The sequence below is a fragment of the Apostichopus japonicus genome, chromosome 22 (assembly GCF_037975245.1).
Source record: "Apostichopus japonicus isolate 1M-3 chromosome 22, ASM3797524v1, whole genome shotgun sequence".
Taxonomy (NCBI): domain Eukaryota; kingdom Metazoa; phylum Echinodermata; class Holothuroidea; order Aspidochirotida; family Stichopodidae; genus Apostichopus; species Apostichopus japonicus.
The window spans coordinates 624884-651883 of record NC_092582.1 but is presented as its reverse complement, the minus strand read 5'-3'; the positions used below and the strand labels follow the sequence as shown (position 1 = coordinate 651883).

At 39.4% G+C, this 27000-nt stretch overlaps 1 protein-coding gene and 1 long non-coding RNA gene across 19 annotated transcripts in view; one reads left to right on the top strand and one right to left on the bottom strand.

The window, feature by feature from the left end:
• Positions 1–27000, top strand: part of LOC139964060 (sushi, von Willebrand factor type A, EGF and pentraxin domain-containing protein 1-like) — a 495975-nt gene that overhangs the window by 370467 nt on the left and 98508 nt on the right. For 17 of the 18 annotated variants that reach the window (XM_071965388.1, XM_071965391.1, XM_071965390.1 and 14 more), the window contains 8 exons: positions 1417–1620; positions 1896–2087; positions 2725–2898; positions 3108–3314; positions 10080–10271; positions 10929–11102; positions 11312–11518; positions 11782–11973. In XM_071965388.1, coding sequence (XP_071821489.1) covers positions 1417–1620; positions 1896–2087; positions 2725–2898; positions 3108–3314; positions 10080–10271; positions 10929–11102; positions 11312–11518; positions 11782–11973 — 1542 coding nt within the window. The remainder of the gene's footprint in view (positions 1–1416; positions 1621–1895; positions 2088–2724; positions 2899–3107; positions 3315–10079; positions 10272–10928; positions 11103–11311; positions 11519–11781; positions 11974–27000) is intronic. The other variant, XM_071965396.1, reaches the window with a different exon arrangement.
• Positions 12063–20572, bottom strand: LOC139964078 (uncharacterized). The gene is made up of 3 exons (XR_011791825.1): positions 19911–20572; positions 16232–16381; positions 12063–15372 (listed from the first exon to the last, which is right to left on the bottom strand). It is a non-coding gene; the product is annotated as an uncharacterized lncRNA (long non-coding RNA).

The following is a 27000-nucleotide window of genomic DNA, read 5'->3' as shown; positions in this document are numbered from 1 at the left end:
CGCAACACTTGACTGTGCGGAATATTTCTGTTACAGTGACGTGAATGTCAACTGCTTGGTAAAAATGTAGTTGTGCTTGTTGGTAGGTTTATTGAACAAGTCTGTTTAGAGTGAACCATTTTGAAGGGTCACAGTGGTGTCCAGAAAGTGAACGGCGCGTAAATAAATTTGATAGTGCGATGAAACGAGTTAATGTCATCAATGCAGAGTTTTAGATTTGCCTCGCCATGGGTATTAGATTAGATTTGGCAGCCACAAGATGTCGCTCAACCACCAAAAACACCAAAACGCAACGGACCTCTCGAACGAAGAGCATCTGGCAGCTAAAGCAGAACAACAAGCCCATTCGCCATCAATTGGTCGATCGCCAGCAGAGCAAAAGCTACAGCAACGAGTCGAAGCGATGCAACTTCTGTCTCACAGAAAAAACTCACCATCATCAATGCAGAAAAACAGACCCTCCTGAACAAACGCCAGGAACTCATATCGAAGTGCCGCCACGGAAACAACAAAGACATTTTTACACAATTTTATACAGAACTGCGGTCAAGTGGTATGGGCTTATGTTCGTGACACGAAAATCCGGGATTCGATTCCTTCCTTCGCCTGATGAGTCCCAAAAGGACGAAACCGGTCGTGAAGTGGAATTTTCTGGTGTGTTATTATTTATTGATTTACTATATATCTGTCATACCACTTGCTACGCATTCAATTCTTATTAACGGCTTGGCTTGCCTATAAAGAGTGGTTATTCTGTGTAAAATTGTGTAAAAAATTGTATATATATATATATATATATATATATATATATATATATATATATATATATATATATATATATATATATATATATATATATATATATATATAGAGTAGGTTGGCGTCTATCTTGGCGCAGAGTGCTCTATGTCCATTGGACAGAGCGGAATATATGTTGATACTAGATGAGACAACTACTAGTGTTCCACTAGTCTCATCTAGTATCAACATATATATATATATATATATATATATATATATATATATATATTCAAACGGCAGCTTTAGTTATTGTATTTTCAAGTGTTCTCTTTGTGCCAACTGATAGTAGCGATCAACATTTTACAGAGTGTGTAAACCATTATCATGTGATGCTTTGATAAAATCTGATATATTTTACTTCATAAACTGACTGCGATCTTCCGTTCTTAGGTTTCTTTCCAAGTTTTCAATTAGCCTTATAGTAATTACACCTGTGTCTTGCTCATTTATCCAAATGCAAAGAAAACGTCTCAAGCAAGTTTTACAATGGAAACAAACGAAAGGATCTTGATGATAAAATACATAAGAAAGTAACTTTACTCAATCATGTTACATTAAATTGCTGTTGTAGGGAATATATTCTGGAATAAATATTAACGAATTATCGATTTTTAGATCCATGCCCTCCCTTGGTGAACCATCCGGATTACCTGGCAGTTACTTATAGTGAAAAAAGTGATGGTTCTCATTACCCGCATTCCACCCTAGCAACATTTCATTGTGTGGAAGGTTTCGTACTTGCAAATGTTAATGAAGAGCAACGTACATGCAGAAGAGGAGAGTGGAGAGGACCAAATACATACCCACGTTGTGCAATAGGTATGTGGGCATATAAGCATATATGCATATGTTTATTGCCGTTCTCAAATCTATACACGTGTAACTCGTCTAAAGTCAGATTTAACAGTTTGGACGTTTCCCAAAGATAGAAGCAAATGTACAGTAATGTGATGTTAATTCTTCGCCCTGTACAATGCTTGTTCGTAAGATCTGCGATATTTTCTCTCCAGACTCAAGCTCATTTCATCTTTGATCAACCGAAATTGGTTCGAAACTCGTTTGTTTACACATATTTTCTTTTGTATTGACATCAGAACCCTGTAGTGAGTATGATATTGGTGTTGGCCAATGGAGAGCTGAATATAACAGAGTCTCAGTGGAGCGAGGAACCCGACCACACGGTACCACTGCTACCTTTGTATGTACTGAGCGTGGACATCGAACAAGTGACACGAAGCAATGTCTTAATGGACGATGGCGAGGAGATTCACCAACTTGTACTAAAAGTATGTCATGAAATCTGAATAACGCATCAAGACAATATGTGTATGTGTTATTTGATATGTGTAGATCGAATACGTAGCCTTCGATTTAGGCAATGGCCGGATAAGCCTATAATTCATAATTGAAGCAACAGTAACCTACTATGATTGACAATGATTGAACTTTTACAACTTTATTGAAATCAATCTTGGGTCATATGGAATGAGAGGAAAGAGATACTCATTATAAGTACGGTATCTAAATAAACACCATGACCAGGTACACATTAATTAAACGGTAAACTGATTCTCAAATGTGAATATTTATACAGTATTTTACATTATATTAACCCGGATAAGGACAAAGGAATTAAAGGCAAATCATTTCTACAACATATTTCCTTAAAAGTAAATCTTAATTCGTTGAAATGAATTTTCTTTAAAAGGTACTGCAAATTACGAAGGACGTCGTTTTGTTTTTACACTCCTCTTTACTTTCTTGCAATGCATGTGATACAGATTCAGTCCGGTTTACGGAATTTTAATAACGTAAAGAAATAAAGCTGAAAATAATACGCTTCGATATAACAAAGCACAGAGTCCTGCCTCTATATCATGATTTTCTTACGTAATCAAATTGAAACTTTCTTGTTCATTTCAGTTCCATGTGTCCACCAAAACATACGGAATGGACGTGTTCATTATTCCACGGATAACCCAGAGCAAGGTACAACAAGAAACGTAGCTTGTAAGGCGGGTTACCGAGCCACAGAAATGGAAGATTCAGTATGTGATTTGGGGAGCTGGACAACTGCTCTACCGAAATGTGTCGAAAGTAAGGAATACACACGTTGATCCACTAACTCCTGAAGCTACAGTCATATTGGTTCACATTGAGCACACCGGATATAGTCTTTATACGGATGTAAATGTTAATTGTGATCTACCACGCAATGTACAATTACTCGTGCTACTCATCAAACTTATTTCGTTTACCTATTGTATATATTTTGGATTATCTATTTACTGATTCTCGATTTTCAGATCCATGTCGTCCCTTGGTAAACCATCCACATTACATGGCAGTTACTTATAGAGTAGAAAGTGATGGTTCTGATAACCTGCATTCCACCCTGGCAACATTTCATTGTGTGGAAGAAGGTTTCGTCCTTGAAAATGTTAATGGAGAGCAACATAAATGTAGAAAAGGAGAGTGGAGAGGACCAAATACATACCCACGTTGTAAAATAGGTATGTGGGCATATATGCATATTTACATTGGCGTTCTGATATTTATGCACATGTAACTCGTCAGGTTTCGCAAAGATAGAAGCAAATTAACAGTGAAGTAGAGATGACGATGGTGTAGGACGCGTTTCTCTTTTGTATATTTTTTTGGGTAATACTTTTTATTTTTATTTATTTATTTGTGATATTACGCGTTTCTTTTGCCTTGTAAAAAAAGTTGTTTAAAATATAGATCTTGCGTCAAAATTTTCTTTAAAAACTGCGTTTTACCACAACCAAAAGGCCCTGAAATGACGCACGTAAATGCACGTCGAATGCATTTAGAGAAATCAACCCGTTTTCAAATGTCACCCTTATATAAAGAGAAAACAAATGTCTACGAAAACGGTGCACTGTCGTCTCATGAGCGTTATCGTCATTAGCCTACGCATAATTGAATCCTAATTACCACCCATACTCCTTTTAAACATTATTCTCGTAATTTGAAATGCCAAATAGGGTGACGTCATAGCGTCGTTCGATAAATGCTTTGACCAAGGAGTCGTTCAGTTGCCAATCCTTCGTAAACAGGTTGAAGATTCGCGACATTGACGTACCTCTAACTCTGTGCGATATAAAATACAAACAGTGTTGGCCACACACTGCTGAGTTGTAGCCTTGTATCTGCTTGTCATTTACTTTCAGGGGTGATTTTAAAGCGTGTCTTCTTAGAAATGGTCTAAAATAAGAGGCACATACTTCGGGAGAACGTCTAAAGGAGTAAAAGAATTATCTTTGCTCAACGCCAACGAAAATAGCCACCCAATGACTTCCCGGTTCTTCTTTTATATCCGTGTTTGCTATAAAACACCATGGTGGTTTCATGCGTCTAGAGGGCAGGCAGTCCGCTGGAAATACCCCTCGACATAAAGGGCGCAACATTGCGTCTGACTTGATGATCGTCATTAATTGTTTTGTATTCATGGTGATTACAGAGAAGAGCGTTAAAAGTCTATAAATACGTTGCGAGTTTTATCAACTTCTACCACCTCGTCATATTCAGCGTAAACAACCACACTTACACTTTTGGTCAATGAGTGCTCAAATTGCATTTCAAGGCGCACATAACCGTTTTGGGGGTGATTAAAGTGCCCCGCTCGCTAGGTCAGGGGTTTGGTCAATGACATGTAATCATTGGCGTAGTCACTACGACTGATCTGAAAGGCTTTGTCACTGTACATACTATTTGATCCCGAATAAAGGGTCTGATAGGCCATTATGTAGCGGTTATCTGTAAAACTAGGGCGTAGCGGTTTCCGTGGTAGCTGTTCACCGTTGACGTATAACGCTAAAAAGTTCAGATGATGGTGATAAAAATTAAATGGGTTTCTGTTGTAAGCACCATTAAAAGCTTCCGTGACAACAATTCCTAACACCACTCGTTTCGGTAGATTACCCAAGAACAAACCTTCCCGTTTGAAGATTAAATTTCTTCTCGGGATAGAAAGCGTTGTGACTTCTACTCTTTTGATAGGGTATTTAGCAGTGCCTTGCTCCAAAAGCCTTGACATGTGCTAAAGTTACTTCAGAGTGAACTTTAACATGACGTACGAAAAGCGAAGCATCCACAATGCTAACTTTAAAAGATGCGTTTGATTTATTGGACAAGAGACAAAAATCATCTTTTTTCGGTGTAACTTCATTTTCATTTCAACGCCACCTAATAACATCTTTTTTTTTTCTGAACAAACATATCACAATGTAAGGGGCCAACCAGATCGCTGACCTTACTATTCTTGAAATTCGTATCTGGCTTTCAAGCCTTCATTCACAACTTGTTGATCTCCGTTGGGATTACAAGAATCCATTTTTCCAGCAGTATCTTTGTAGAACAGGCTTCCAGTGAGTTGAGATTCCTTGGCTTCCGGGCCATAACAGAGTAACGGCAGGCGTAAGTATTCGTTGAAGTCGTTACCAGACGATCGATTAACGTGACATCCACTTCGGAAAAGAGAGACTGTAATAACAAATTAACGGGACCAACGTTTGCGTCTTCGGGGAGATCATCGCCGTTACTTTGACTCAACTTTGCTCTCACGTGAAGAATAGTTGGAGACAGATCGCGATAATCCTCGGTCGATCCCTGCACGGAAAATTATCTCGGAGATGTACCGGTGATATTAGTGAGAGGATGATATTGAATCCAATTTCCCTTCACGATGCCGGTTTGCGTTGGGGGTACTGTGAACAAATCGAACTATGATTTCATGCACTCGCATGAAATATTGTGAACAAGGGCCATAATGGTGATGATGATTACACGTCGAAATTATCCAGAGACCTCTTCACTCGCTTGGCTTGTTGTCTTCTGACGTTGTTTGGACTTGCTTTTCTTTTTAAAGGTTTCCTTCTCGAAGTTGATCTTTCGAATACCCTCGTGACCATCCACTATCCTGCTTGACCAAGTGGTCGCCTAGCAGAGGTTTTAATGTGTTCTACTTGCAGCTCATCGTTCATAATTTCCGTTCCTGTATACAACAACTGTTTGCCCAGTGTTTTAGCCCCACTCTTTAAAAATGGAAGGGCTGATCTGGCTAATCGCCCTAAGATACCTCCTAATCCGTGTCCTTTCTGATGGTGGTAACTAGTGAACACTGGAATCCACGTCCTACTTGTCGTAGGTAGTAGTCGTCAAATTAATTCTTAATATTGATACGTTTAAGATTAGGTGAAAAAAAAGAAGTTTTACTCTGCTTGAAATGAAGATTCGCTATCACACGCCCAAGTTGAAATGGAATCAATTGTCCGAGATCATCCCTTAAATCTATTTGGATGTTTTCTGTGATGTGCTCCCCAGTGCGTTTATCTCCTATTTAAACAACACGCAGTAAAGGCAAGTGAGCATCCCCTACCCTCTGATGATCGACTATATCACTGTCAACCACCAAAACCGGTGACGCCATTGTGTACATGTGAGACAACGTCACCGATGTTTTAACCCACTTTACATATCTTGTTATGGTCCAAGAAGCCTAACATTTGACTGAGACCTTGAAGAGCGAGGCTTTTTACTTTCACCGCAGTTTTAAAGGAATGCTTGTTGAGATGCATTTTCACGTTGGCTGTCACCGTGGGGGTTAATTCGTCGTGAAAGGCATATATGACGTCCTTTATGGTGTCATATTGTCCAATGGGTATACAAATGTCTCTCCCGTTGAGGAGCATGCTAAAATTGCTTTCTGTCACATTTTGCCAATAAAAAAAATACTGAATTTCACAAAGCGTTACTTCCTAATTACCTGATAACACAATAGACTCTGCCAGCTGCGTCGTGAAACTAGAAAGCATGTTATGTGGAAAATATTCCTAGGAACTGTTGCTCGGCAACGTCACGTAAAAGTACGATGCCATCATTTCTTGTCCACGTCCTTCAACCAACTTTTCAACTTTGCTGGATATCCCTGCCATTAACGAGGAATTCAGTGCGACCTCTTCGCTTTCGCTTCCTCAAAACTTGTTCGACTCTAAATAGGGCGATCTCATCGACGTGAACACTTTGGTAGTTCATGTTCATAAAAGTTACCCTCAATAGCCTCACCATCCCAGTCCTAAAATTAAAATTGTCATTCGGTTCCCTTGCTTTTGAAGGATATAGCGTCTTCCACACCCGTCCTTCATTTTCCTTTAAAACGTTTAGGGGGCGTTTATAATGGATCTGTAATACGTACGATTTTAGCCGGCTAAGAGTTTGGGTGAAACGTCGATGTATTTCAGAGAATTGCGATGGGTAAAGTCTTTCCACATCCTCAATTTCAAAGTGCGGTTGAACCTTTCTACAACAGAAGCTCTAGTTTCATTATTGGTCGTGAAATATTGAATGTTTTTATCTTTTAAAAATCTTTGAAAATATTTTTTTTTAAATCCCCACCTCTGTCAGTATGATTTTGTAATGGCGTTCTGCCCGAGGAAAACATGATTTTTATAGCGTTCAATACGGTAGGACCAGATTTATTTTTGATCGGTACTACCCATGCATGCCTCGATAAGACATCGATGCACGTTAACAAAAATTTAACCCGCAATTGTACCGCGAAATAGAACTTAAATCAACCAAATCCATCTCTCACCGGTGATCCATTGCACTAACCAAAACTCTGTTTCTAGGGAAGCGTATTCTTGAGCTCATATGTAACGTATACGTATTTTGTTGTTTTCAGGCAGTCAAGGATTGCTTTTCAAGTAAGCTGATGCACCCCAACTTGTTTACTTCTGAGCAAAGTTTGTTAACCCCTCCATAACTCGCAGGGTTAATCTTGTACAGTAGTCCTCCTGGTTTGCACCCATAGTGAGGGAGGGACAATGTTCTTTGTCATGAGAGGAGCGGACAGTGAATAAACTCTCATCGATATCATTATCATAAATGGCTAAACACGGTGTTGGTACTATATCATTTGTAGGGGGGGGGGGGTGGACGGGAAATAAGGGGGAAATGGGGAACATGCGAGGTAGGGATGGGATGGTATAGCCAAGTTTCTTACGGAATCATCCAGGAACTTATCAAGGCGTTCATCGTCCATGGCCATGAGAAACCAGTCGTGCTCAATTTGACACTGATGGTCCACACTTCAACGGTAACACAAATCATTACATTTTTGTTTTATTGTATGCTGAAGTTCTTTGCAAAATACTTTCTTTGCTAATCGTTGCGATGTCTTTTCGTGTTCGGTTGTCGTTGTCTGGACCTCATCTACAACGATGTCTTGATCTAACAGTCTCTCTGCATCACATCTGGGGTTTCGCCTCTTGATATGCATAGAAACTTGGGGTGCCTCTATATCCGGTTGGCGTACATTGACGATCGGGGTCTCCAGTTCTGCCTCCTCATCAGAATCCAGTACCCAGATCACTTCAGTTTCATCCTGAAACATAATACGAACAACGTGAATACTAAATCCTGTTACAATCAGCAATCATCGCTGCGAGCTTTTCGTCAATGTCAGGCACAAATAATCTCCAATTCCACTGCTCCCCCGTTATATTTATACCTTTCTTTGTCGGATAACATTTTCCAAACTCTCTGTATCGTATGCGCTCACGTAGACTGATAAATGTCTTCCCCGTCCAATGAGATAAGCCTATCATTTTGAAAGGGTTTTTCAAGCGTGCTAGTTTCATTCTCAGGTTGTAAATGATGTTTGTCATATATTAAACGTGAAGGCAAAGGGTTCTTTTCAACTTCCTTCAGTGCATTACTAATATGCGTCATTAACAAATTAATTCACCCCACTGTTTGACGGATAAAGTAAGACCTGATTTTCCTGGTAGTAACGCATCACACACACACATCCTTGCTATAACATTGTCTTATGGTAGCGTAAGCCTTGCAACGAAATGTATGTAACGGTACGTATGTATTGCCTTCGAGATGAAACACAGTAGGTTTACTCACATGTGTTTGGTTTGCAACCTGCTGCGTCGTAATTCTCTGCCAATGGCGATACCGTTGGTGGAGGTGGCTGCGGCGACCGCTTAATCGGGCTCGGGCATTGGAGACGGGTTTTTTCGTCTTGAGGCGTTGGGGCGTTACACCTTTTCCAAATTTGGCCATATTAATGAAGTTCAAGTCTAACGGCACTGTGTGTTTACGGCGCAGTCTCTTCACGCCTTGACGCACAGAGTCATCGTTGCGATTGGAAAAGCCATGATGTAAATGTCGTCCAAATCAAAGAATCCGTAAAAATGAGGAACTCCAAACTTTGAGATAAACAGTAATAATGTTCCAAGTCCGAACTTTTCATAAAGTTGAAGCTGGAAAAATAGCTATGTCCACAGATTTGAGATTGGTTGAGAAAGAACGTTGAGGAACGATGTAAACAGTGAAATGCTTCGATAGAGAGTGATCTTATACAGCTTTTTACAACACACTTATATCTCTGTTTTTAATCTTAGAACAATGAAACGACTGTAAGCTTTTTCCATCAAAAACATTAGGTTAAACATATGGGTACCCTGATTCGCCCTTAATCATTCCTTTCAGAATTAATATACGTCCGTTTGTCTCCATGTGTGAAAATAAACTCGTATAGTGAAAATACCCTCATCCCATTTTCAAAGTTATGACTGGTTATTAACAATACTCCAACGCAATAATTTCTAAAGACTTCTCTGTTTTCTGCTTCGTCATCATTCTCATCATCTGTTATAAGAGAACTATACTTCAACTCCTCATTAAGATGCCTTTTCAACCACTGACACACCCCGCTGTTGATGCCAATCATGTCAGAATTTGTTGCCAACGTGTCATGTTTCTATCTCAAAACTTTGGAATAGGAAGGCGCGCTTAGGCCTTAAACTTTGTCAATGGAGGGCGTTCTGTCATATGACATCACAAAATTGATTTTAATAAAAAAGAATGATAATAATAGTAAACAATATAAACAAAATAAAAATCATATATAAAAAATCATATCAATAGTTTATATCAAATTCATATCAATAATTCATATGTAAATTCAATATCAAAATGTATATAGAATTAATAAAAAATAATACTAATATTAAAAAAAATATTATCAATTAAAACAATATCCTCATTTATATAACAAGGCAAGTGTCCCTCACCATCGTCATCTCTACTCAGTAATATAACGTTATTTCATAACACTGTACAATGCGTGTACGTCCCATCTGCATTATTTCCTCTTCAGATTTCAAGCTCATTTCATAAATGAAAAAGCGATATAGGTTCAAAACTCGTTTTTTTACACATGTTCTGTTTATTGACATCAGAACCCTGTAGTGAGGATGATGTTGGTGTTGGCCAATGGAGAGTTGAATATAACAGAGTCTCAGTGGAGCGAGGAACCAGACCACACGGTACCACTGCTACCTTTGTATGTACTGAGCGTGGACATCGAACAAGTGACACGAAGCAATGTCTTAATGGACAATGGCGAGGAGATGCACCAACTTGTACTAAAAGTATGTCATGAAATCTGAATAACGCATCAAGACAATATGTGAATGTGTTATTTCATATGTGTAGATCGAATACGTAGCCTTCGATTTTGGCAATGGCCTGATAGGCCTATATTTCATAAATGAAGCAACAGAGACCTACTATGATTGACAATGATTGAACCTTTACAACTTAGTGGAACCCAATCTTGGGTCATATGGATTTAGAGGAAAGATCACTATTCGAACGGTATCTAAATAAACACCATGACCAGTGACACAATAATTAAACGGTATACTGATTCACAAAATGTAAATATTTATACATTATTATATATTATATTAACCCGGATAAGGACAAAGGAATTTAAGGTTAATCATTTCTACAACATGTATCTTTAAAGGTAAATCTTAATTCGTTTAAATGATTTTTCTTTAAAAGGTGCTGAAAATTACGAAGGACGTCGTTTCGTTTTTACACTCCTTTTTACTTTCTTGCAATCCTTTTTACTTTCTTGCAATGTATGTGATACAGATTCAGTCCGGTTTACGTAATTTTCATGATGTGAAGAAATCAAGCTGAAAATAATACGCTTCGATATAACAAAGCACAGAGTCCTGCTTCTATATCATTATATATTATCTAACGTAATGAAATTGAAACATTCTTGTACATTTCAGTTCCATGTGTCCACCAAAACATACGGAATGGACGTGGTCATTATTCCACGGATAACCCAGAGCAAGGAACAATAAGAAACGTAGCTTGTAAGGTGGGTTACCGAGCCACGGAAATGGAGGACTCGGTACGTGATTTGGGAAGCTGGACAACGGCTCTACCGCGATGTGTCGAAAGTAAGGAATACACACGTTGATCTACTAACTTCTGCAGCTACAGTCCCATTGTTTCCCATTGAGCATACCGGATGTAGTCTTTATTCGAATGTTAATGTTAATTATGATCTACCACGCAATGTACAATTACTCATGCTACTCATCAAACTTCTTTCGTTTACCTATTGTATATATTTTGGAATATTTATTAACGGATCCTCGATTTTCAGATCCCTGTCCTCGCTTGGTGAACCATCCAGATTACCTGGCAGTTACTTATAGTGAAGAAAGTGATGGTTCTCATTACCCGCCTTTCACCCTGGCAACATTTCATTGTGTGGAAGAAGGTTTCGTCCTTGAAAATGTTAATGATGAGCAACGTACATGCAGAAAAGGAGAGTGGAGGGGACCAAATACATACCCACGTTGTACAATAAGTATGTTGGCAAATATCAATATATACATTGCCGTTCTGAAATTTATACACATGTAACTCGTCTAAAGAAAATTTAACAGTTTTGACATTTTCCAAAGATTGAAGCAAATATACAGTAATATGACGTTATTTCTTTACACTGCACAATGCATGTCCGTCCCATCTGCATTATTTTCTCTTCAGATTCAAGCTCATTTCATAAATGAAAAAGCGAAATTGGTTCAAAACTCGTTTATTACACATGTTCTTTTGTATTGACATCAGAACCCTGTAATGAGGATGATATTGGTGTTGGCCAATGGAGAGTTGAATATAACAGAGTCTCAGTGGAGCGAGGAACCAGACCACACGGTACCACTGCTACCTTTGTATGTACTGAGCGTGGACATCGAACAAGTGACACGAAGCAATGTCTTAATGGACAATGGCGAGGAGATGCACCAACTTGTACTAAAAGTATGTCATGAAATCTGAATAACGCATCAAGACAAAATGTGTATGTGTTATTTCATATGTATAGATCGAATACGTAGCCTTCGATTTAAAGGCACACTCTCAGCTAGGAAATTGCTAAAATCAAAAATCTTGTCTCAACGTATTCCCCGATTAAAAAATAAAAACAATGCTGCCCTCTTCTCACAGCGGCAACATATTCATTTCTTTAATATGGCATTCTCATCCTTAGCTATAAACAGCATACGCAAATGGGTACCGTTACCGCGAAGGTATCAGATTTCCGAGATTCTAATCTGCCTCTCAGTGTTGCGTAACCTATAGGCACTTTTGTGTAGTTGTACTGTGTCCTATTCGAGTTACGCAATTTTTCGATTTGCTATATGGAACAGTGCATATTGTACTGCTGAGAAAACGTTATACCAGCTCGTAGCAGCAGGTAGTTGTTATGGAAAGTCATATGGGCCCGTATGATCTCGTGCTGCCGATTTTTGTTGGAGAAATTGTTGCAGAAATAAAATGCGAATAGTTTCGTCGTGTAATTCTCTACAAACATGTGACTGAATGTGTGCTGCTTATGTACTGTTATTTGACGAAACGACTTGCTTCTGGCCTAACGTTCTTCAATACTTGAGTTCAAAATAAAATAAAACAGTGAGCAAACAGCTTATCCACTAGAGAGCCTGTGTAGAAAAAAACAAGCACATAATACAGACAGGTTAATGAGCATGGTGAACACAAAGAGATAGATGTAAGGGGATTAGTAGACAAGGGATGGAGAGAAGAATGAAAGATAAAAAACAACAGGGGAAGAGGATAGGTAGGAGATAAACAGTGGAGGGACAAAGAGAGGATTAAGGGAAGGGGTAGGGAATAAACTGGAGAAGGACAACGACAGAAAAGTGTGGAGAAAAAAAGGGGTGGAAAAAGCTATGAGAAGAGGAGTAATGGGGGAGGGGGCAAGGGGAGAAGGAGGGGGAATGAAGAAAAGTTAGTCATGTCCTTCCTGAATGTTGAGCCCATGAGGTTGAATGGTGCGAAGGCGTAGCATCCACAACCTCTCTCTGCTGATTCGCACTAGCTCAGGACGGCTACCTAAGGATTCAATGCCCTGGTCCTGTAGAGACATGTCGTTAATGGCATGGTTGCATAGCTCCCAACTCTTGAGAAGGCAAATGCTGGTCCATGCCACGAATTGCCGTCCTGGGGGAGGGGTATATGGGGGGTGTCTCCCTCCCCTTTTTATTTTTTTGGGGGGAATCCTGGTGATGCCTACATGTAAACTGGTGGCACCTAGAAAGGCTTTTTGTCACCCACAATTTTCTGAGAAATATGCATTTTTTTGTGTGTAACATCAATAAATTGAGTAGTAGGTGATAATTCATTCTTGCCCGTGGCATGAAAATGTTCGCTGCTCGTCCCAATGAAATGAAATATAGCCTAATTTGAGGTTCAAATGATGATGTAAAGGAGGTTTTATACTCTATTATGCTAAATGCTAAAGAAATGATGGTTGCTAGGTCCAAATTTCATGCAATTTTTTTTTATGTATACTTGTCAATTACAATGCAGGTTTTTGGGATGCTTGAGCGGGTCAGGGGCTTCGGGTGTTAGAATGCGGGTCCAACCCGCGAATTGTGGGTCAGTTGGGAGCTCTGTGGTTGGGAAGGTTAAAGTGTTCTCCATAAAAACCTAAAAGGTGAATGACCTTCGGCACAGGGGTAAACTGGACTCCTCCAGCTGCCTTTACTACATTTTACTGCATTACTACAAACATATGGTGGCTTCCACGCCAACTCTCGACCAGAGTATGCTGTATTGGCCCCAAATAAACCAGATATTCAAATATGGTTACCTTTGGTCAAAGTTTTGAAACTGGTTTTAATACCACCTTCCAGGAAATTTACCTCACTGGGACATCCAGGCATCTTATGCTTCAATTAGAATGCCTTAGAACAATTTGGAAAGTAAATACCTCTAGGAACATGAAATATTCTAGCAATTATAGCATGCTAAATTGGGGACAATACTACATAGCCCACCTTGAAAATATCCTGTAACCTACTCTGGATAAACACTATCTAATATGGAAGAAATGCTTTGGTTAAAGTATGAATATGGTCACTTGAACATTAAGAAATGCAAGTGAGATAGTGGTAAGTTTTCCCTGCTCATGGTTATTGTATATAGTTGAACTCAATGTAAGAACTGTACAGATGCAATCAATGTGTTAAAAATAAAAACACGTTACAATACTGACTTACCTAACTTTAGAATAAGCAATACAAGCAATAGAAGGGCAGTGTTCCAAATACGGAATGCAAGGACATATACCCAAATAAGGCTAGGAGACGCCATGCCTCCATTGTGGAACTTCTCCATGATACAGTAAGTATAGCAGCTTTACATGCAAAAGAACTTTTGCCAAAACTTCAAAAGACCCTATAATGTCCCCTGCATTTCAAACATCTCCATCTGCCACTATCTTCATCTGCCACTGGGCCCGACTGGGGTTATCATGAGAGCACTGAATGAACTGTTTTATCACTACTAGCTGCAAGTTAGAGTACCTCTTCAACACTCTATGACATCACAAAATATGTGATGTTAAATTGATCTCACACAATACAAAATAAACAAGCTATTCTGTGCCAACAATAAATAACCCAAGATCAATGTCACATTAGAACTACTGGTATGACTGAACAAGCTACAGTAATTAAAAAAGATCAGATATTGCTATCATGGAAAGCCAAATAGTGTACAATCAAGTATGTAGTGAAACCAATATTTCAATCATTTACTTATTTAATATGACACAGTTGTAACTTTGATGACATCAATTATGTAGTTTACTTACACTATGAATGAACATGCAAATCAATGCTAAATACTACAGAAAGGAGAAGGATACATAACGCACTGAATGCAACAATCAATGTTTGACACCATGGAGAAGATAAATTCTTATGATACATTGCACTAGCTTAGTAACTTCATTTTACTGAGACACCATGTTTGTTGTTGTCTGTTATGGTACAGTTTGTTCAATTGTCTTGAAGCCTTGTGATATCTACATTTTGGATACTTGTTACTCCCATTGTCCACTCTTGTGTCCTTGATGTATGGTATTTAAATAAGCTGAGAAACTGCTTTGACATCAGCTATTTCAAAATTGTCCGTATCCATGTTAACAACGTTCACTATGCAAATCCATAGCTTTCACTGGAGAACAAGAAATATGACAATCATCTTACGTAAAGTAGAGAAGCACACATTTATTAATGTAACAATCCAACACAAATACTTCCAGTTCCAACCCTTATATCATCTTGCAAAATATCCATCATGCCATAACGCTATGCTGTGCTGTACTGTTCCTCTAAAGGATGTTCTGTACATCTGTAATGTGAAATGAAAATGGAAAAAAGACATATTTATGGCATTGTGTGAGGACAGAAGTGTCACAAAGATATACCTGTTCAAAAGATTTTCCAAAGATATAACTTATTTGATTTTAATTGCAAAAGAGACTTTCAGGCTCATAGCCAAGGTAACTGGGTTGGAGACAGCATAAATGTTATGTTTGTTTATTCATTGAGATTGTAACTTGCACTCATTGTAATAACTAAACATTATTGTTCAAATATGGGTGAAAGTAGACCCCTTAAAGATGCCCCTAACACGTTAAACTAGAAATATAGCTCACACTCAAAATTTGCCAAAAATGTCAATGTCTTTGCTGATATGAAACTATATGCACATGACAACCTGATCAGATGACAACTACAGTTTTGGCAGTTAAGAGTAACTATCTTTAAGCAGTGCAAGTACTGTACTGTATGTAAGAATGATGCCACATCATCATGAAAAAGAAAACATCAAGAGAAAAGAATAAGTGGGCAATTTTTGAACACAAACTGCTTCAGACAGGTAGGTAGCACATTCTACAAGATTGGTAAATGTCTTTATTTTTCAGAGATAAGGAAAAATACTACAGGTACTGTTATCATTAATTTGTGGGGTTTGAACATTTTTGGGTCCCTCTCATTTACAGACCTCCAGTGGCTGTATTAGCACCATATTTAGCACTACATGTCTATGTCATTAATATAACATAATACAATAAATGAATGAATGTGTCCAATGTCCTAAATCTGGTTAGTCATATACAGTCCTACAGTAGTAGACTGCAGACGTAGTTAAAATGTAGACTTATTTACAGCATGGAATGGTTACAGTATGTACATGAAAAAATTACCGGTCTCTACTGGGGTATAGCTGCTGGAGTGCATTGCTGCATCAGCCTCTGTTGGGCATGGCCTTTCATTGAGGAACTGGTGTTATCTTTTCTGGTTGATCAGTTTGGATACCAACCTCTCGAGTTTCTTAATTGCGCACACACCTTCAACTAAAAAAAGACAAATAATACCGGGATTTGCAAAGTTAATAATATATCAGAATGCATACTGTACGCATAGCAGGGAAGTGCTCATGAATATTTGAGTGCCAGGCAGATTGGGCGGTAGTGTGATCCACACCCTGGGAGAGGGATTTCATGGGTGGGGTACCCCCCCCAAAAAATGGACAAATTTTGCACATGAGGTGTGCTTAGGTGGTGCTATATTCCTATTCTGTGCCATATATTCTCCCAGATTTTGGTTATGGTAAAACTTATTAAATTATCATCAAAAAGTGCTGGGCGAAAAAGGTTAAATACTGTTTGTGCGGGGCGGCATTCAGAACTGCTGGGCGTACAGTAGCTGCCCAGTGTGAGCAAATCCCTGACATAGTGAATTATATAACTTCCAACATAAATTACTGAATACCACATTTTGCCCTTCACTAAATAGTCAAAACTTCAAATCAATTTTGCAAACACAGAACAGTAATAACACTACTAGTTAATACAGAACTTTGCTATTGGCAGCATAAATTCATCACATCTGCTTTATGATTTACAGTATGTATAGTGTCAACTCTGCAAGTATTCAAGAATGGTCCATTTACTAATATAGTGCAAACCTAAACTAGTGATGTGCAACAATTTCTATTATATTTCTTATTTCTATGTTAGTAGTATACACCTGCAGTATTATAACTCATCTACTAATACCTTACATAAACTAAATGTCATAACGTTTGATGTTACAATGTCACAAAATTTCATCATGTTCAGGGATGCATAATTGCTTTCAAATATATAGCTAGGCTTTGCTTATTTCCAAGACTAAAAATTACGGAATATTCTACAGGTGTGCCCTAAACAATGAAGTGATTAAAAGATATATACTATAGAAACATGATATGGTATATAATGGGTGACCATTCTAGTTCTCTCAAAATCAGTAGTATCATTTTCATTTTGTATAATATTTAGAACTGCATGATCAGATTATGTGTAGAGCTATGAAGCCTATGATGTTGTTATATTTGGCAAATGTCTTTAATTTCTATATCATGATGAAATTATCAATTATTGTAAGACGGACTCAACGACCCCCGGAATGGTGCGTCATGTCCGATGAAGCGCATATTTGGTGCGCTCTTACAACTACAATATGTGCTTCAGTGTCCGTCAATGTGCCATGCATGGTGTATCCTTTAAATTAAATGTGATAAATTTTGTCGAACATAAAATGGTGGCATTCACAATTATTGGTGACATTGATTTGTTTATGTTGTCCTTGATTTTATGATTAAACAACGATGATAGCAAACTATCATGTTATGAATGCATAAACATGTGAACAATATCTACTATCCTTCACTAATTCAACAAAGGAGCCTGTAGAGCTAGTGTAGCTTCTTTCTGAGAAGGCTTTTGAGTTTTGAATTAATTTGGAAAACTTAGTAATATCAGTTATTACTTTACACTACAGTCACAGGAAAAGCCGCTACCGTTTTTTTAAGTTACTATACCAAGTTGGGAGTATTATAGGCAAACTCTAATTTGGGTGAAAGAGTTTAAATTACAAGTGGCTATTCTTACGACTAATCGTAACCAGTGGCGTAGGAAGGTACTTTTGAGTGGGGGGGGGAGGCTGAAGACTGATGGCCGGCCTGGGGGAGGGGTCTAAGGGGAGGGGTGTCCCCCTACCCTTTGGAATTTTTTGCATTTCCAGGTGGCCTCAGATGCAATTTGGTGCAATATAGCACACTTCAACACCCACTCCATTTTGCAAACTTAATTTTGTATTTTCACCTGGCCTTAAATGCAATTTGGTGCTCCAAATGAGATTTTTTTTTTAATTTTTTTGTTCTCATTTGGATATGAAAAAGGGGTTTTCTGACTTGCGAAGCGGGGGGGGGGCGGAATGATACTTCCGCCCCTCCACATTTTGCACTGGGGGCTGGCGCCCCCCCCCCCCCAGCCCCCGGTTCCTACGCCCTTGGTCGTAACAATAATTCCCTTTTACGCATGCACAGTTGCTCTAACGTAGCTATTTTTACAACTAGGAGTACTCTTTTTACGACTAGGAGTAACAATATTTTCCGGTTAAGGGTTGGGTTAGGGTTAGGGGTTAAGGTTAGGTTTACCCCTACCACATGCGCAGTTGCTATATTTACTTTACTGCGCATAAATTCGCCGATGTCGTAAGAAATAGTTTATAAATAATTGTTACGACTAGTTGTAAGAATAGCCACGGCCTTTAAATTAATGCGTACATTTTTTCTTTGCAAGTGGAGAATCATCCACAGCTAAAGTGGCTATGCGGATTGACAAACAAGTGAAGCAAAGTAAATATCCTAGCCTATGCATATTAGACCTAAAAAAGTAAAAGAACCCACTGCCTTAGTAACTAAATTCATCTTGGAGTTGCTCAGTAGATTCGAGGTTATTTCACCACTTAAGAACCCATTCTCAGACAACAAAAAAGACAAAACTGAAATGGCTACACAAATTAGTAGTCTATAACTGAGAATGACCATGCATGCAAATATGCAGTAAATTTTCAAGTTGTCAGACTAATTTATTTGTTGCTAGGAACTCTATAATTGTGCTGGTAAAGTACAGTAGGAAATGAAAACAGTTACTTTATTGCGTATAGGCCCGTCCCTCACGTATCTCATTGCATACTAGACTTACAGTTACATAATAAATATGCCCATATCAAAAATGCTCTTGACAAGAATAACCATCAAATTGAGGCAGGCCCTCCATGGTGCATAATTTTATAAATCTGGGCCTGGAGCTAGGCTACAGTAGTCCTACTTTTGCTATTGCTCCGCTCATGAGAAGTTGCATTTCTTTCGAGTTTAATTTTCTTGTGAGGAGATCTTCCTACCAAATCCATATTACACTAATGTAGGCTAAGTCCTATTCATATTTGCAAAGCTACCGAATCATAAACCAAACACATGATACCGCACACTTCCATACTGACCATGCTTAGTAGGCGAATATAAGTAGAAAAGCATAAATAACACTTCATGAAATGTTCGGCCTAGGCTAGGCTACAGTTTGTACAGCAGCCTGCACTGCAGTAGCATGGACACTGCGGAGTTCGGACACCTAGGGGCCTAAGCCTTAAAACACCACAAAACTATATCTCATGGTATAAATCACCTGAAACTATACTTGATATGGTTGGGTCATTTTGGAGAGAAAATAACTGTAGCTTCGTAGTTTTTCGTGAAATTGGCTCTTGCTGTAGGTTGTCTCATCGTGAAATCGCGTATTTCTTAGGGGTGTCCGAACTTCGCAGTGTTCCAAACTTCGCAAAACTGACTATACTTCTACTGTACTAGCCTATGTCTCTCGGTGTATTAGTTGCCTTAGTTTGTAGCACTCGTAGTAGTAGGCCTAGCTAGCATGATCTATTGAACAATATAACAATGAAGCCTACGGCAGACCAAACACTTCGGCCGGAAAACAGTATGCAGTAGCCTAAATAGTAAATATATAACGTTAGTCGTTAGCATAATTTGCTGCCTACCTTCTCGTATGATCTGCCATGCCAGTAAATGCTCCGCGAAGGTAGCATTGGTCATTTTGTCGATTCCCGATCTCTGTTCCAGTAGACCGTTTTTGGAGACCCAGTCCACGTACGTAGCACCAGCTCAAGTACACCTTTCATTTCATGTCCTTGTCGCTCACTGCTTTTGGCATTGGGACCCACAATAAAGCAACCTGTGCCTTCCACCTCAACAGCGCGGCGGCTCGGCCGCAATATACACGTTACGTGTGTTATGCTACCACTGCATGAAACTGTGCTATATATTACGTATATTTACATACAGGGTACACTGTACACTGGCAGTATATTACAAATACCGTGTAACGTGATTAACAGTGAACCATCGAAACATATGAAATTGTCCCGCCCTCTAAAAATTTCCTAGCTGAGAGTGTGCTTTTAACCAGATAGGCCTATATTTCATAATTGAAGCAACAGTAATCTTACTATGATTGACAATGATTGAACTTTACAACTTAATGGAACCCAATCTTGGGTCATATGGATTTAGAGGAAAGATCATTATTCGAACGGTATCTAAATAAACACCATGACCAGTTACACAATAATTAAACGGTATACTGATTCACAAAATGTAAATATTTATGCATTATTATATATTATATTAACCCGGATAAGGACAAGGGAATTTAAGGTTAATCATTCCTACAACATGTATCTTTAAAGGTAAATCTTAATTCGTTTAAATGATTTTTCTTTAAAAGGTGCTGAAAATTACGGAGGACGTCGTTTCGTTTCTACACTCCTTTTTACTTTCTTGCAATCCTTTTTACTTTCTTGCAATGTATGTGATACAGATTCAGTCCGGTTTACGTAATTTTCATGATGTGAAGAAATCAAGCTGAAAATAATACGCTTCGATATAACAAAGCACAGAGTCCTGCCTCTATATCATTATTCATTATCTAACGTAATGAAATTGAAACATTCTTGTACATTTCAGTTCCATGTGTCCACCAAAACATACGGAATGGACGTGTTCATTATTCCACGGATAGCCCAGAGCAAGGAGCAACAAGAAACGTAGCTTGTAAGGTGGGTTACCGAGCCACGGAAATGGAAGATTCGGTATGTGATTTGGGAAGCTGAACAACTGCTCTATCGGAATGTGTCGAGAGTAAGGAATAACACGTTGATCTACTAACTTCTGCAGCTACATTCCTATTGTTTCACATTGGACACCGGATGTAGTCTTTATTCGACTGTAAATGTTAATTGCTATCTCCCACGCAATGTACATGTACATGTAGAAATACTCGTGCCACTCATTTAGCTTCTTTCGTTTTTCAATAGGTTTACTCCTAGTTGTGTTTTAGTTTCTTTTATGCTTTCTTTTCATCAGAGTCTTGCAACAAAATTGACTTACAGAGTAGTGAATAGAATATTGATGTCAGCATTGAAGAAGGGAATAATGCAGACATTATTCACCTTTTAGGAAATGTTGCTATAGTAACTAGGGTGTAGGCGGTTTTACACTATCTAACGCAACGTAGTGGCCAAGAACCTGAAGTATCTTAAGGATGGCCCGAGGGACATGAACTAATAGCATGCTCCTCATGGTGAAACATAATTGCACCTATTAGGTGAATTGAGTGTACTTTTCAGGGGCGTATCCAGGATTTTTTAACCTGGGGGCGCGAATTACTATCTAAGCGGAAGGCCACCATCGGTTGGTGCGCAGCGTACAAGAAAATTTCTGGGTTTTATAGCCCCCAGATCACCGGAAATGGCACTTCTCGGGCTTGAAAATGACCAACCAGATGTACACTTTTGCCTGAGAACCAAGTATTTCCCAATAGTTTTTTGCCATCCATAACGTTTTTGAAGATTTTCACCAGTCACACATCATGTTCGACCTCATCGCATCTCCCGTGGATCATTACTTTTGTCGGTGATTCTACGTCGCGGCCCACAATACCCGACAGCTCCACTTTTGAAGATTTTAAGCCCATTATTTGTTCAGAATTTGAAAATTCACATTTCTCGTGAATAAACTCACCTGAAAACATACCCATAATATTCCAAAATGGACAACCAATATAGAAAAACCTCCTTCAACACCTAACAGACTGGTCAAAATTGCACGAGTAGAGGGAAGTATGATGAAGAATATTGGTTAGGAAATTTTCGAAAATTCAGACACAATTAATTTATTGGTGTACAAATATTAAACCCTCTTATAACGGCTATTATAAAATGAAAAAAATACCAGATATTTCCGAAATCGAACACTACACACATAGGCGTATGAGGCGGGGGGGGGGAGGGCTCCTACTGAAAGAAAAATAAATTGCACTGATATAGCTAAAGGAAATGAATAGTTTAAAAAAAAAATCTGATTGATAATTAAAATAAAGTTCTAAGCTTGGCCGACTAATTCGCCTTTACTAATGTAAAAGAGAATTTGACATAATTGGACCTAATAATGCTTTTTCTCCATCTACATAATACATTCCGTTGTTTACTATAGCATCCCGCAGTATACTGCGCAATTTCCACGGACCGTACGGTACACGATTGCATGCAATGTAACAACCGATGCTTGCTGATATGACATTAACATGTTAAACGCGCGCGGAGTGCGCGAAAAATTATGTTATATTTTTCGGGCAAGTCGTTACAGCCCCCAAAATCAAATTTGGTTCCTATGACTACACACATCGACAGTGTTGAGTCTGGTCATCCTGGAACCGCATTTTCATGCTCACTGAAATGGTGTGATATCTGCTGTTTGCTTTACAAATTCGAACAGGCGCGTAGCGAAAAATTTGCCAAGGGAGGGGCCAAGCCTGTAGGCAAACTATCCAAGCGTAGCGCCACCACGAGTTGTCGCGAAGCGTACAAGAAAATTTTGGCCGAAAATGCATCCCAGATCGCTGGAAATGACACTTCCCATGCCTTGTAAGTTGCATCTAAGCATTTTCTATTTCGAATTTACTAGCGATATCATAAAAAAAGAAAAATGTGCTCGGGGGGGGGGCGGCGGTCCCCCCATTCCCGAAATGCGTCATGTTACCCGACGACTCGGTCGAATTCGAGACCAGCCACAGTTGGTTTCATAGCACAATTGTTTTTGGCGTCCATACACACACACGCGTTATGGTGGACCATATATAGTATATATATATATATATACATTAGTGAAAGAGGAAAAATAGAAACGTCAAAAATGGAGTTATCGGTGTAAGGGGTAGGGTGAGGCTCACGCCCCTTCCGAAATCCTCGATCCGTCACTGGCTACCCGACCATGTGTATATAATAGGGATCAGCGCTGTAATGATGTCACTGTTCCTCTTTCTCTTCCCGGTGTCTTGGCGTTCATCTTCCACTCCCTCCTTTTCTCCTTTTATTTCTTTCTTCTTTTTCTTTTCCCTTCCTTACTCTCCTCCTCTTCCTCTTTTTTCCCCTCTTTTTCTTTTTTCCCCCTCTTTTTTCTTCTCTTTTTTTTTCTCTGCTCTTCTTCTTACCCGAGGGCAACCTGAATACGCGCCTGACTAAATAGTAGGAAAGACTAGCGTAGGTTCTTATGACCAACTAGACCGGTTTCTGCCCTCAAACTTTATAGTAGGAGCTTCCTGAGCGTCTCGTTCTCAAAATGCATCTATTTTCTGTGCACGAGTTTTTATGGACTCATAGTGCAGCTATAAGAGCATCTAAAAGAGCTTCGTGTGAACCTTGAGAGTCAGCTGATTCTTCGTTAGTACGAAACCTTGAGTTAACAAGTAAATCTTTGAGATTTTGGGGCCTTTCGTAGGCAAGAATCGGCTCTTTTGGAAACAGTTTGGATAATTCCACGTGTTGCGAGTTTAAGTGCAAATGTTTCAAAAGTTTTTTTTTTTTTTTAAATGCGTGGTTTGATATGGGGTGTATAGGTAAGCTTGAATACCAGTGGTGGTTCCTTTTTTTTTAGGTTTGGTAGTGAGGTAATGCCTACGGTTTTCAAATTTTATGCCTTTCTTGGCTGAGGCAATTTCCTCTTTCTTATAGTTACGGAGTAACAGTTTCTCTGTGAACGCGTTTTTTTTTTCTGTACGAAATCAGTCTCGTTGTTACAGAGACGTGCGTATCGTAATATTTCCCCTTTAATGAAGCCTTACTAGTGGCAAGTGGGTGTGCAGAGTTTCTGTCGAGGTACTGGAAGGTTTCCGTGAGTTTGGTGTAGACTTTAGTGTCTAATAACCCATTTGTTTCGAACCTTGGACCTTTGAAGATTTTAAAATCTAGGTATGTTACCCCGGTGTGTGAAATTTCTACCGTAAACTTTAAGAAGCGGTGAATTTCATTCAACCTTTTTGAAATGGGGGTGTAGGCGGTTTAACACTCTCTAACGCAACGTAGTCGCCAAGAACCTGGAGTATTTTTAAGGGAGAGCCCGGGGAACATGAACTTATAGCATGCTCCTCATGGTGAGACATAATTGCACCTATATCAGGTGCGTATCCAGGGGGGGGCGTTGGGGGCGCGCGCCCCCTGGATAAGAAAAAGAGGAGAGAAAAAAAAGAGAAGAAAAAAGGAAAAAAGAGGGGAAAAAAGAGGAGGAGGAGAGGAAGGAAGGGAAAAGAAAAAGAAGAAAGAGAGAAAAGGAGAAAAGGAGGGAGTAAAAGAAAAACGCGAAGACACCGGGGAGAGAAAGAGGAACAGTGACATCATTACAGCGCTGAAGGGTAGCCAGTGACGGATCAATGATTTCGTAAAAGTGTGACTCACCCTACCCCTTACACCGACAACTCCATTTTTTGACGTTTCCATTTTCCTCTCTCACTAATGATCTATATATGTACTATATATGGTCTATCATAACGCGTGTGTAGAATTGTGCTATGAAACCAACTGTGGCTGGTCTCGAACTCGACCATGTCGTCGGGGAACATGACGCATTTTGGGATGGGGGCGACCGCCCGCCCCCCCCCCCATTCAGCATTTTTTTTAAATGATATCGCTAAGTAATTTCAAAATAGAAAGTGCTTAGAGGCAACTTACAAGGCCTGGGAAGTGTCTTTCCAGCGATCTGGGAGACATTTTCGGCCAAAATTTGCTTATACGCTTCGCGCCAACCTATGGTGGCGCTACGCTTAGATAATTTGCCTACAGGCTTCGCCCCTCCCTTGGCAAATTCCTCGCTACGCGCCTGTTCGAATTTGTAACGCAAACAGCAGATATCACATCATATCAGTGAGCATGAAAATGGCGTTCCAGGATGAAAAGCCTCAAAACTGTCCGACTTGCCTGAAAAAATAACCAAAAATTTTCGCGCGCGGTACGCGCGTTCATGTCAATATCATATAAGCAAGCATCGGTTATTACATCGCATGCCATCATGTACCGTACGGTCCGTTCAAATTGCGCAGTATTTCGCGGGATGCTAATGTAAACAACGACATGTCTCATGTAGATGTATAAAAAGCATGGAGGTCCAATTATGTCAAAACTCTCTTTTACATTAGTAATGGCGAATTAGGGGCTGCACCCCCGCCGCGCAGTGGCGGAGCGTCCATACGGTCGGGGGTGGATGCCCCCCCCCCCCCTGACGGACTCAAATGGACTGCTGGCGCCTTTTCAGCTCTTTACCACTTTTTACTTATTCTAGATTATTGACTTTTTTATTGCGCTCTCATCTACTTATTGACATTTGTCACATTTTGTTGGTGCAATTTGGCGATGACACCTTATTCTTCGTTTATCTGCAAATTAGCCAGGCCCGGAAAGGGTCATTTCCGGCGATCTAGGGAGTATCTTTATTCAAAACTTTTCTGTACGCTACGCGCCAACCAGTGGTGGCGCTCCGCTTAGATAGTGTCGAAAGCGCTACTACAGACCATTCTCGCCACTCCTGACCAATACCCCTAACTCCGCCACTGCCGCCGCGCCTCCTACGCCTATGTGTGTAGTGTTCGGTTTCGGAAATATCTGCTATTTTTTCCATTTCCTTCAACCAAGTTTTATAATAGCCGTTATAAGAGGTTTTAATGTTTGTACACCAATAAATTAACTGTGTCTGAATTTTCGAAAATTTCTGACCAACATTCTGCATCACACTTCCCTCTACTCGTGCAATTTTCACCGGTCTGTTAGGGGTTGAAGGAAGTTTTTCTATATTGGTTGTCCATAGATGAAATTTTGTAAAACATTATGGGTATGTTTTGAAGTGAGTTTATTCACGAGAAATGTGAATTTTCAAATTCTGAACAAATATGGGGCTTAAAACCTTGAAAAGTGGGGCTGACGGGTATTGTGGGCCGCGACGTAGAATCACCGACAAAAGCAAAGACCCACAGGAGATGCCATCAGGTCGAACATGATGTGTGCCGGGTTGACAAACTTCAAAAAGGTTATGGATGGAAAAAAAACTATTAGAAAATACCTGGTTCTCAGGCAAAAAGTGTACATCTGGTTGGTCATTTCAAGCCCGAGAAGTGCCGTTTCCGGTGATCTGGGAGGGTTTCAAACAAGAAAGTTTCTTGTACGCTGCGCGCCAACTGATGGTGGCGCTCCTCTTAGATAGTAATTCGCGCCCCCCGGGTTTGAAAATCCTGGATACGCGCCAATATATAATTAGGTGAACTGAGTATACTTTTAATAGCAGGAAAGAGTAGCGTAGGTTCTTATGACCAACTACACCGGTTTCTGCCCTCAAACTTTATAGTAGGAGCTTCATTAGTAGTAAGCCTTTGAATATTTTATATTTGGCATGGGCGTCTCGTTCTCAAAATGCATCTATTTTCTCTGCACGAGTTTTTAAGGACTCATGGTGCAACTATAAGAGCATCTAAAAAAAGCTTCAAGTAAACCTTGAGAGTCAGCTGATTCTTCGTTAGTACGAAACCTTGAGTTAACAAGTAAATATTTGAGATTTTGGGCTCTTTTGTAGGCTAGAATCGGTTCTTTTGGAAACAGTTTGGATAATGCCGCGTGTTGCGAGTTTAAGTGCCAATGTTGTAAAAGTGCTTTTTTCAAATGCGTTTTGTAAACCCTTTTTGCTTTTCTTGTTTAAAGATGAAGCGGATTCTCAATTTTCATTTTAGGTTTTTCAATGACTTAAGAAGATTAC